The 13,331-nt window shown below is 36.5% G+C and overlaps 1 protein-coding gene across 1 annotated transcript; it reads left to right on the forward strand.

Annotated features, from left to right (window-relative positions):
• Positions 1–5,062: 5,062 nt before the first annotated feature.
• LOC137712503 (uncharacterized) lies at positions 5,063–13,228 on the forward strand. The gene is made up of 5 exons (XM_068451578.1): positions 5,063–5,603; positions 9,893–10,324; positions 10,426–10,756; positions 10,972–11,149; positions 11,456–13,228. Exons 1-4 carry the CDS (start codon positions 5,205–5,207, stop codon positions 11,106–11,108), a joined length of 1,299 nt encoding a protein of 432 aa, XP_068307679.1. The 5' UTR covers positions 5,063–5,204; the 3' UTR covers positions 11,109–11,149; positions 11,456–13,228.
• Positions 13,229–13,331: the final 103 nt, after the last annotated feature.

Raw genomic sequence — 13,331 nt, forward strand, 5'->3', positions numbered from 1 at the left:
TATAATTTTATCGTAGTAAGCTTTTCGATTCACTCCAAACGAAGCTATTATATGTTCACACACACACACACACACACACACACACATATATATATATATTCACAACCATAAGAAAGAAGAAAACAACTCTTGGTACAGAGCAAAAATGAAGCACTAACGGATTCCCACACACCAAACTCTGAGAACAAACAAAAACAGAACCAAATTATATAGCAGCATGCAAGTCACGAAGGAACAAAGAAAAAAGAATACTCATTTGCAAATCCAAAATTAGAAAATAAAACCGCATAGACAAAACTGGGAAACTCACCACAAAACGCAAATCCAAGGAAAAGCAAATGGCTTTTCGAATTCCATTTTTTTTATTTATTTATTTTTTTTGGAGTTTGGCCGTTGTGATTTGTAGTTTTTTAAGAGAGAACTAGAGAAATTTCTACTGGGTTGGTCTTTTTCAGCAGGAAGGTGAGAGAGAGAAGTCGAGATCGGAGAGCGAGAGAAGGCAAGCTTTGGCAACATAAGGGTTTGTGGGAGAGATCGAAATGGATGGAAGGCTTCTTCAGTAGAGAAGAAAAGAGTGAGAGATGAGACAAGACCGCAACGTGTAGGAGAGTCAGAGGAAAAGTCAAGAAGGAGTCGAAGCAGAGCCCTTCCACGATGATCGACGCATGGACAGGATGGACGTCATTCCACCGTGCGGAGTACGAAAAATGGGGAACGACAAAGAGAAGCCAAAGCGATGATCAACACGTGGAGAGCATTCGGGCGGAAAAAAAATCAAACGCTGGATTCGAGGGCAAGAAGGTCATTTTCTTGCAGCAGAGAGGGAGAAAAAAACCGGGAAGGAAGGAATATGGGGGCAGCTTGGAGAGTTCACTGCTGGTGAACAGTAACCCTCTCACATGATGAACAGTGGAGGCCAACTGAGCTTTAGTAGATATAAATTAGTAAATTTTACCCGTACGTTGTTGCGGGAGCAAAAATGTGACCATAGATTATGTTTTTAACGTATAAATATGCAAATAATGTTATAAATACTAAACAGAAAATGAAACAAATATTTTTACAAAGATGTCTAAATTTATATAATTTACAGAAAAGACATTATCAAATGCCTTATCATCAGTATACAAAAATGGTTAATCTAGTATTCCTCCTTGACAGTGATCCTAAAGAGCCCATTGTTTATATACACAAAAGGAATTCATGTAAGGATCAACTATTTACACACAAAAAAATGTTAATCAATACTTATTTGTTTTGGATAACACATGTCAACATCCTTTTAACACATGAGCAAAAGTTTTTTTGGTTGAAGCAGTCACTGCAGAAAAAACAGTATTGATCATCAGAAAAAAGAAAAAAAAAGAAAAGCTGCAAATGAAAGAAAAAGAGGAGAAAAAACAGAAGCCAAAAGCAAAAAGAAAAGAAAATAAGACAGCAAACGTGCAGGAAATAAAAGAGAACAGAGCTTACAAACATACACTGCTTTATCACATTTTTTAATTTTTTTTTTTTTTGGTCCTGCCAACATTTTTTTATTTATTATTTTATCTTTTTCTGGACTAAAAGAAAGACTTATCATGCCACGCCGGGTTTAACTCATATTTTTTAATATTTTTTTTGCCTTACGAAAGGGAGGCAGATTATCTGCGCTCCTGATATGATGCATTTTTCATGTCCTTCTATTTGTGCGATCACAGTTAAGTTATGTTAATATTTTATAATTATATTATTTTTTATCTTATTATATTTATAAAAAAAATTAATATAAAATATTAAAATGACTTAACCGTGACCATACAAAATAAAAGAGCATGAAAGAGGCACCATATTAAGAGGGCGGACAATCTGCCTTCTTACGAAAGACTTGTCGTGCCACACAGGGTTTAACTCACATTTTTCAAGATTTTTTTTTTTTTTTGCCTTACCATCGAACCAGGATCCTCGTCGGATCCATTCCCTAGGGATCCTAGGGATCACGCAATTGTATCCATTCACCATATATCGTACGGTCATAAATCATTTAAAATTTAAAATTTAAAATTCAAATATAAATAGTACCTAACGAAAATTGACCGCACGATATATAATAAACGAACACGATTGCATGATCCTTAAGATCCCTAAGGAATGGATCCGGCGAGGATCCTGGTTCCGTTACCATCATGCTTTATCACATTTTTTAAATATTTTTTTTTGTCCTGCCATAAGTTGCTTTATCATATTTTGTCCTGCCACCAATTTTTTATCTTTTTCTGGACCAAAAGAAAGACTTGTAGTGCCATACACCGGGTTTAACTCACATTTTTTAGATTTTTTTGCCTTACCATCAGTTGCTGTATCACATTTTTTTAATATTTTTTTGTAAGAACTCTCATAAAAGTAGAGCAGGCGACGCCGGGTGTAACTCACATTTTTAAATATTTTGTTTGTCTTACCATCAGTTGCTTTAAAAACAGTTTTAAACGGAAAATTATAATCTGAGTTGTTTTCTATTTGTAAGAATTCTCATAATCCTGAACAAATATAAAAGTTTACTGCAAGCTTATAGCAAATCGAGTCACATTCTCCTTCCTCTGCAAACAAACAAATCAAAATTCGATGCCGAAAACTATTTTAAAAAATATATATATATATAATTCTTGTGTTGCTTTTCTTTAAAACAAAACAAAACCTCGGTATATTTTTGCTCTATCATTGTCATCAATTTAGGTAGCAATCATTTATCCTAATTCATTTTCAAATTAGGCTACGAATTCAAAATACAAAACACGAAAATCCAAATTAAACGAATTCACAACCCAAAAACCTAAATGCATCTAACATTTATTAATCAACCATGCTTATTAATCCGTCAATCCCACTAAGCTTTTGTCCAACGACTTACATAAGAAAACCAATTTTCTTAACCAACCATGCTTATTAATCCTTACGCTCTGTGTATACAATTTTACACATTTTCAAATCTGCACATTTTTAAGATCTTGTAATTGTTCAATAAATTTATTAGTTTTGCATTCTCATTCTAGACTTTCAATCCAAAAACACTAAAATTGTTATCAATCTAGAAGAGAGAGCAGACAATAGGGAAAAAAAGCTAAATCTAGAAGAGAGAGGAAGAGAGCGTAGACGGGTGGAAAAGAAGAAAACCAAACGTAATGGGGGTAAAAATTCGATTAAAAGCAGTAAAAAATGAACTGAAAAACGAATAGAAAGCAAAAAGCGGCGATGAGAGACGCGTGGAAGTGAAGGGCACAACCGTCCTTTAACTGTGGAATGCATGAAAGATAACGAACAAAAGGAAAAATTTTAAGGGCAATTTCGTCATTTCACTGTTAATGAACAATATTAAAAAACTGATTTTTAGTATATATAATTTGCTCAAGACTTACGTTTCAACTACCCCTCCAGCTCACCAATCACCCCACCAAAGTTGTAAAGACTCCGATTCAGAGTTACGAGTTAATTCAGTTTGTTATAATAGCATGTTTGTTTTTTAGCTATGATACTTGTCATAATAGTCAACTAATTTTCAATTCAAAGTTAAGTCAGTTGGTTATAATAGTATGTTCGTTTTTTAACTCAAAAATAAGTTAGTTGGTTATAATAGTATGTTCCTTTTTTTTACTATAATGCAGTAGTCGGTTGGTTCGCCCGCGTAGGCGACTGATCCCAATTCCGTAGCAAAGTTCGTTAGTATTTCAGTTAGTAAACTAAATTTGGAAGTTTTATTAAAATTTTATTCCCAAAAGATGAGGTTTTGGAAAGGTGGACCAATTAATTTGACCTTGAAATGCTGACTTTGACTGTTAGTTATGGGAAGCGGAAAGAGCTAAAATTATTACAATAATTTAAGGTTAAAAGAGTTTAGAATTCAAGACACACATATGTAAAAATTTAGCACATTATTCATTAGGATATTAGACTACCTACACTCGTCTTTAGCTTTTCTTCATCATCAAACTTAATTTTTCTTGGTTAGAGTTTTCGGTTCCCCACTTGGAACCTTAGATTATATAAAAAGAAAAATAATGAAAATAACTTGAAAACTTTAAATTTTAACAATAAGGACAAAATAAAAGGTAAAGTGAATAGTATCAGGATTAACTTTTTATTGTAAAAATGTGGTTTTTCATTAAAGTGAACACTACCGAGAGTTTTTCGTTAAAATTCCCTTATATAAATTTGAAGAGCTTGTCAAGCTATAAACTATTAATAAACAAACCAGTGGTTTTCCCTTATCTTGAGACAGTTGCATTCTAAACTAACATTCTAACCAGTGTGTTGTAGGCTCGCTACAACGATGGCTGAATTTGGTTTTTGCTTTGAGCGATGAGTTATGTGGTCTCGTCTACTAATGATGACTTTATGTGATCTCATTTCCGCGATAACTTTATGTGGTCACACTATTCGACGATGACCGTTTGGAATTCGCCAATACAAATTTGTTATATCTATCGCTTTATGATAGATTTGTAGGGGTGATGTGAAAAGTTCTTGTACATGTGGTAGCCGTTTAGGGGTTTTAGTATTATTGTCTTATTTGTGCAAATTCATCTCCAGATCATTTTCTTGATCACTGGAGTATTGTACCCAATTGGCACATATGTATTGTTTTGAGATGATTAATGAAATATCAAATTATCATTGCTTGACGGGAAAAAAAATATTTTTAACTTAGAAAGTAAAATATTAGAATTTGAGTGTAAAAAGGTAGATACATTGGTTTAACCAACATGCCTATTCATGTATGCGATAAAAAATTCTCTAAAATGTTACTATGTTCCATTATAACTTGTAACGGAGATTTTTAGCCGTTAGAACTTGATTATTGAATCTTTGATTAAGAATTTAATGACTAAAGATTACAATGTATACGATAACTGAGCATACTAGAAGGGTCGCAAACGTAAGAGAAAGAGACTTTGGTGAGATCCTTGACCCTTGGACTGCGTAATATGGAAGACATGCTTGTTAAAAAAATTGATATCCAACAACCAAATCAGTAAAGTGCCCTAAGAATATTCTACATAAACACTTTTTTTTCTTCCTTTTGAAAAATGGAACTCAGCACCCCCAAAAGCCAAAATACAAAGTGAACATTCTCCAATTAAAAATCCAATTAAAAACCCCACACGGAATTCCTCATTTGAACAAAAACCCACTTCCAACCAACCATTCTTGCTAAGCTTTTCCATCAATTTATGGCAACCCAAATCCCACTGATAGACACATCAGAGCAAAACCCACCTGAAGATGCCAAACTTGATCACTCCCTCCACAGATTTGAGACATTTCTGAGACTCTTTGGCTTCCGCCAGTACTCTTTCTGGAGCTTCATCCTCTCCTGGCTTGCATTTCTCCTTGTGGGTGTTGCAGTTCCTATCTTGCTTACCGAAATCATTGATTGCGCCGACTGCGAAAAGTATGAGATCAAAAGGTTTGAGATTGAGATTCTGGTTTCTGAGTCTCTGATGGCTGCCATTTCTCTGGGTTGTGTTTCTCACAGCATCAGAAAGTATGGAGTGAGGAAGTTCTTGTTTGTGGATCGGTATCATGGCCTTATGCTTCTGTTTCGTGATGAGTACATTCAAAGGATCAATGTGAGTTTCACAGCACCCACAAATCCACTTTTTGTTTTCAATCATTTCTATTTTATGCTTGTGAACATTTTGTAGCTAAAAATATGAACTTGTTACAAACGTTTAATCAAAAATAGAACTAGAAGGTCACTAAACCGTGATTTATAAGGCTTATTATACCGGTTCTACTTTAAAAGTTTGTGACAGATTATATTTGTGTGCGTTTCACTAAATAATTGTTGGAGCAATATTAAAAAAAATGAAAATAACACAAGAATTTCAATAATAATAATCATAAAGAAATTCATAACATCACTTATGTATAAGATTAATATAAACAAGAGAAAATTTTAAAAATACTGACAAACTTGAAGATTGAGACTTGTTTATCTCATTCGTTGGAGAAGTTTTTGATTTGTCTTCATAAAGTAGAAAATAAGAGAATTAATTACTCTTGAGAAATAGGATTTCTCCACTCTATTTATCTCATTCTTCATTTGTTTTTCAAGTTGTGTTTTGAAAGTACGACGACAACAACAACAAAGTCTTTTCTTACTAAGTGGGTTCGGTTATATGAATCCTAGAACGTCATTGTGCTCGGTTCTGTGTCATGTCCTTTGTTAGATCCAAGTACCCTAAATCTTTTCTTAGAGTCTTTTCCAAAGTTTTCCTAGGTCCTTCTCTACTGCTTCTGCCCTGGACCTCTGTCCCGTAGTCGTATCTTCTAACCGGAGCGTCAGTAGGCCTTCTTTGCACATGTCCAAACCACTGTAACCGATTTTCTCTCATCTTTCCTTCAATTTCGGCTACTCCTACTTTACGTCGGATATCCTCATTCCTAATCTTATCATTTCTCATATGCCCACACATCCAACGAAGCATCCTCATCTCCGCTACACCGATTTTATGTATTTGTTGATGTTTCACCGTCCAACATTCTGTGCCATACAGCATCGTCGGCCTTATTGTTGTCCTATAAAATTTTCCCTTGAGCTTCAGTGGCATTCGATAGTCACACAACACGTCGGATGCACTATTCCACTTCATCCATTCAGCTTGTATTTTATGGTTGAGGTCTCCATCTAATTCTCCGTTCTTTTGCAAGATAGATTCTAGGTAGCGAAAGCGGTTGCTCTTTGGTATTTACTGATCTCCGATCCTCACCTCTAACTCATTTTGGCCTCCATTTGCACTGAACTTGCACTCTATATATTTTGTCTTTTATCAACTTAGGCGAAGGCCTTTAGATTCCAACACTTCTCTTCAAAGGTTAAGCTTCGCATTTACCCCTTCCCGAGTTTCATCTATCAACACTATATCATTTACGAAAAACATACACCAATGAATATCATCTTGAATATGTCCCATTAACTCATCCATTACCAATACAAAAAGATAAGGACTTAAGGATGAGCCTTAATGTAACCTTATAGTTATGGGGAAACTTTCGGTTTGTCCTTTATGAGTTCTTACAGAAGCCTTTGCTCCATCATACATATCTTTTATAATTTGGATATATGCTACTCGTACTCCTTTCTTCTTTAAAATCCTTCAATGAATGTCTCTTGGGACCCTATCATACGTTTTTTCCAAATCTATAAAGACCATGTGTAAATCCTTTTTCCTATCTTTATATCTTTCCATCAATCTTCGTAAGAGATAGATTGCCTTTATGGTTGAGCATCCTGGCATGAACCAGAATTGGTTGTTCGAAACCGTGTCTCTTGCCCCAATCTATGCTTAATGACTCTATCCCAGAGCTTCATTGTATGACTTATTAGCTTAATACCCCTATAGTTCAAGCAATTTTGTACGTCGCCGTTATTCTTATAGATAGGCACCAAAGTGTTCTTTCGCCACTCATTTAGCATCTTCTTCGTTTTCAAAATCCTATTGAAAAGATCTGTGAGCCATGCTATACCTATCTCTCGCAAGACTTTCCACACTTCGATCGGTATATTATCTGGGCCCACTGCTTTTCTATGCTTTATCTTTTTCAAAGATACAATCACTTCTTCCTTCCTGATTCGGTGGTAAAAAGAGTAGTTTCTACACTCTTCTGAATTACTCAACTCCCCCAAAGAAGTACTCATTTCATGTCCTTCATTGAAAAGATTATAAAAATAACATATCCATCTATCTTTGACCGCGTTCTCTGTAGCAAGAACATTTCCATCCTCATCCTTGATGTACCTCTGTTGGTTTAGGTCCCTTGTCTTCTTTTCCCTTGCTCTAGTTAGTTTATAAAGATCCAGCTCTCATTCTTTGGTACCTAATCGCTTATACATATCGTCATAAGCCACTAGCTTAGCTTCTCTCACAGCTTTCTTCGCCTCCTGCTTCGCTATTCTATACCTTTCACCATTTTCATAGGTCCTATCCTTGTACAAGGCTTTACAACATTCCTTCTTAACCTTCACCTTTGTTTGTACCTCCTCATTCCACCACCAAGATTTCTTTTGGTGTGAAGCAAAGCCCTTGGACTCTCCTAATACCTCTTTTGCTACTTTTCGAATACAACTAGCCATGGAATCCCACATTTGGCTAGCTTCCCCTTCTCTATCCCACACGCATTGGATGATTACTTTCTCTTTGAAAATGGCTTATTTTTCTCCTTTTAGATTCCACCATCTAGTCCTTGGGCACTTCTAAGTCTTGTTCTTTTTTCTCTCTCTTTTGATATGTACATCCATCACCAACAAACGATATTGATTAGTCAAGCTCTCTCCTGTTATAACTTTGCAATTCTTACAAGTTATACAATCCCCTTTCCTCATTAGAAGAAAATCTATTTGTGTTTTTGACGACCCACTGTTATAGGTGATCACATTTTCTTCTCTCGTCTTAAAGAAGGTGTTGGCTAAGAATAGATCATATGCCATTGCAAAATCCAAGATGGCTTCCCCATCCTCGTTTCTCTCCCCAAAACCATGGCTACTATGAAAACCTCCGTAGTTGTCTGTCTCCTTACCTATGTGTCCATTTAAATGTCCTCTTATAAATACCTTCTCTGTCTGAGCAATTCCTTGCACCAAATCTCCAAGATCTTCCCAAAATTTCTCCTTTAAACTCGTATTCAACCCTACTTGAGGTGCATACGCACTAATCACATTGATGAGTTCTTGTCCTATTACAATAGTGATTGCCATAATTCTATCTCCTACCCTCTTGACATCTACAACATCTTGTGTCAAGGTCTTGTCCACGATGATGCCAACATCGTTTCTTGTTCTACTTGTGCCCGAATACCAAAGTTTAAAACCTGAATTTTCTAGATCCTTTGCCTTAAGACCAACCCACTTAGCTTCTTGTAGGCACATAATACTTATCCTTCTCCTCACCGTAACTTCCACTACTTCCATAGATTTTCTCGTTAAGGTTTCTATATTCCACGTTCCTAAACGCATTCTACTCTCTTGAACCCTACCTTTCTATCATAGCTTCTTCACCCTCCCCCGTCTAATAGGATCAAAGTACTTCTTTTGTGTGTCCTGTGTAAAGTTGATAGGAGCATATGCTCCCAAACAACTTTGGGTGGAATCGTTCAAAAAGAAGTTTCTATGACCCCTTTGCTCATTTAACGCTGCATCCAGGTGTCGATGGAGATACAACGACCCTTACTCACTTATCACTGTGCTCAAGCCACACAGCGCGCCACTTACGGGTGACGCCCTAGCTTTAGCGCGATTTCGTTCTAGATTCATTTTCATAAGGATTCGACGTAACCTAGGAGTGCCGGCTGTCGACTACCTGACGCCTTCCCTCTCCTCCTTTATCTAGGCTTGGGACAGGCAATGTAAGATAAACTTACACAGGCGGAGTTGTGTTTTGAGAGTACGGAATATATAAAATTTGTTAAGAGTTCGAAGATTGAAGTGCTTTGACTTTGTATTATAAATTGTTGAATCCTGGAAAACGGATGCCTATCGAACTACAAACACAAGAGTATGGCATTTATGCAAGTCTCAATCTCCAAATTTGTTAGTATTTCTAACTTTCTCCTCAGTTGTTTATATAATTCTTATAAATAATTGATGTTGTGATTTTCTTTATGATCACTATCTTTGGAATTCTTATGTTATTTTCATATTCTCTAATATTGCTTCAACAATGGTAAACAACCCGAAAACTGAAATTTAATGCGTTCATTGTCGCCTGCATTTAGGTGAAGTTTTAGCTTTAAAATATTTTTTAAGATTCTCAAGTTTAGAACAAATTTGCAATCTTGCTTGATCTGCTATGAACTACTTCAGTAGGAAATTACGTGTTGTAGCTTACATAGCATGAGATTCTGATGTATATTGCTTCAGAAATTCTACCGCTTGCTGGCTGCGTGGGTGTTACCTTGCTTCCTTCTGAAGGCGGCTCGAGAAATCACTCGTGTTCTCGTTCTTCATCACGATCCATGGTGGAAATCTGTTGTCGTACTGCTTGCTGTGCTCGTGTCATGGACGTATTCGAGCATCATTCTCCTATTAGGCAGTGCTTTGTTCAACTTGGTTTGCAATTTGCATATGATTCACTTTGAGAACTATGGAAAACTTTTAGAAAGGGACTTGGATGTTTCTGCATACATTGACGAACATATTCGTCTAACGCATTACCTATCGAAGATCAGCCACAGATTCCGAATCTATCTTCTTCTTCAGCTCTTAGTTGTGACAGCAAGCCAGTTTGTGGCTCTACTGCAGACAACATCAAAGCACGGGACCATCAACCTCATCAATGGCGGCGATTTTGTAGTAAGTTCAGAACAATGTGACCAATACATTGGACGAGACTAGATTTTACAATTCGAACGTTCTCACGCTTAACCTACGTTACTTGGTTATGACTGTTGCAGGTCTGTTCCATTGTTGAGGTAGGTGGGCTAGTTATATGCCTGCATGCAGCTTCGAAGATTTCACACAGAGCTCAGGCGCTTGGATCGGTGACTAGCAGATGGCATGCTATGGTCACTTGCAGCTCCAAAGATGCGCCTCGACGGGGAACCAATAATAGCTCCGGAAACTTGGGAATCACCAACAGTTCCGGGAACTTGGAGATTTCTATTGCTGCTTCACTGCCGATAAGCTACTCAGAAAGTGATCTGGAGGCAGTTGATTATGTTCCAAAGCCTACAAATACACAATTGGCCTCACACATGTCCCTCTATCAGAAAAGACAATCTTTTGGTATGCCCTTACAACTTTCTCATGTTCTGTAACCTCTGATTAAATGGTTTGATTATTAAGCATACAAGAAACCAAATAAAGGCCCGTTTGACAACTATTTTGTTTTTCCGAACTTTTCATTGTGCAGAGAACTAAAAACTAAAACCGAAACAGTTATTGAACTCGTCCATTGTGTTTTAGTTTTGGAGTGTAACTAAGTTTACTATTGTTTTCAGTGACCTACATGCAGTCCAACCCTAGTGGAATTACCCTCTATGGATGGACGATTGACCGGGGTCTCGTTAGCACTATCTGCTTCATTGAGGTCACACTGGCTCTTTTCGTGCTCGGGAAGACGATAACGTTCACATAATTTCTGCCGTGTTTTAGAGGCCGTCGCACTTCACCTCTAATGTTAGACTTGTGCTGCGGTTTTTACGCAGTTGCATTTAAATTTCGCCATTTTTGGGCATCTCAGATTACTACTGCTGCGTTTTAGAGGATAAAACACTTCCCTCCTACATTCTGCATTCTGTATCGTCAAGCATAACATTTACAAACCACCACCGAATTATACAGAAAAAAAAAATCATTCAAATAATTCGGCTAGCAACATCTAAACTGCCAGATGTTATGTATCTAAAACTTTTCTGATTGTGATTTGTGTGGTTTTTCTGTTTTATTGTTACTTACCAATGCTCTTTGCTTTTCGTTTTATAGGTCTCCATGTATGTTGTTGCAGCACATTAGATTATCTTCAAGATCCAGTCTTGTTCCCAAATAGCCTTTTATTAGATGAATACTCAAGAAACATGAAGTTATTGCTTCAGGCCATGGGTGCATTGACTGATCTGTACAAATCAGTATGGGTTTGTTGAGATTGTAGGCTGTTAGTCTGTTGGGATTTGTAGGGATATAGGGAAGTTGGTTAGTAGCTGATGAGTGACGCAAAGAACACTTGTATAAATAACAAACACCTCTCTCTCTCTCTCTCTCTCTCTCTGTAATTCATTCATTGTTCAAGGAATACAATATTTAGTCATTCACATTCTCTCTCTAAATTCTCTACCATTGTTTTTCGTTTTGCTTCTTTTGCAATCTCCAAAAGCTAATCATGGTATTGTTGTAAAAGATAACGGAATTCACGGCATAACATATCTTCAACCATGTGCTAGTGTAAAAAATATATCATAGATAAGCATATATATGTTCAAATATGAACAAGTTCAAAAAAAAAAAAAAATCCCATCCTGTCCCATGCATAAACATTATACCAAACAGACGGAACAAGGGTAAGTTAGTCATTTAATCTTTTGGTTCCGTTCCGTCCAACGCGTACCAAACACATAACGGAACAATCGTCCCGTTCTGTCCTGCGTGTCCCATCCCATCCCGTCCCGTTTGCGTACCAAACGGTACCATAGCAAACATTTCTCGATCCAAAGAGTTGCAAATTGAGTAGATCTGTTAGCAATTGATGGAGGTTCAAGGACAAACACTCCACATTATAAAAATACTCATCATCAGAAACTCTACAACATCACAATTCTCTACTGATTCAGCATAAGATTGATGTAAAATACAAACCGTAAATATCCTATGCACGCTACACATGGCGAAAGGTATAACTGCTGCCCCTATATTCACAAATTGATAAGGAAAAAAAAAAACGCTTACCAGCTGAATGATCTAGCTGCAGGCAAGCAGATTCTCCATTGCCATAGCAAGCTAATTCCTAACCGAATAATGCACTTGGAAAGATAAATGTCAAAAATTAAAATTAAACAAATTAAGGAATAAGCAGATGAAGGAGAAGAAAGAAAAGGAATTACAACAGGACAGAGAAAAACAAATATAAGTTTAAAACCACATTGCAGATCCTGGCTCTACACGAGAGAACCTCTACCAAAAAGCATCCACAGAATGTAGAAGCAATCGAAGCCAAAGAGGAACTGAATACCACTGCATGTATCACTAGAACTCAAGCACCTAGCAAAACAACACTACTTAGACAACGAGAATAACAGCGCAAGTGACTAGCAGCACTGTCAACTTATAGCACGCACTCTCTTTTTCATTGTGTGTATTAGAAGTGGTCTGCATAGAACTTGCATTTACTATGAACTTGACAGAAAAGGAAACATTTCCAACAAATTATAAATCATGTATTTGCCTATGAAGTATGAATACACACTGGCCTAAAATAGCATAACCATAAGCGAAGAATTGGAGGGAGCACCGTGATTTAGGAAAACATGGAAGACCTGACACACCTTAATACATGAACCAGCAATACATATAAGACTGGACACACTTCAAAAGACCTTGTGTGCGGTAAAATAACTTACGATTGCAGAAATTCCTGTCTCCAAGTGTGAAATGCGAATAATGCACCTTCCCATTCTTTTAAAGCCCAGAATCACTTGCAAACAATGTTTAAGCGTGAATAAAGTGAAAGCAAAAAGTTCTTACGTTCAAATAATGAACAAGATACTGATAAAAAATCATCCCAATATGAACATATATATACACAGGTTCAAGAATGTGGAAAAAACAAAAATTTCTCTTTTCTTCATAACATTATGCCACACCTTCA

This window comes from Pyrus communis, chromosome 13, assembly GCF_963583255.1.
Source record: "Pyrus communis chromosome 13, drPyrComm1.1, whole genome shotgun sequence".
Taxonomy (NCBI): Eukaryota; Viridiplantae; Streptophyta; class Magnoliopsida; order Rosales; family Rosaceae; genus Pyrus; species Pyrus communis.

Excerpts from the sequence above, each read along its gene's own strand:
- LOC137712503 (XM_068451578.1), top strand. The coding sequence starts at position 5,205 with ATGGCAACCCAAATCCCACTGATAGACACATCAGAGCAAAACCCACCT. Across the intron at positions 5,604-9,892 it reads AGTACATTCAAAGGATCAAT|AAATTCTACCGCTTGCTGGC; the intron begins GTGAGTTTCACA and ends ATATTGCTTCAG. Across the intron at positions 10,325-10,425 it reads TCAATGGCGGCGATTTTGTA|GTCTGTTCCATTGTTGAGGT; the intron begins GTAAGTTCAGAA and ends TGACTGTTGCAG.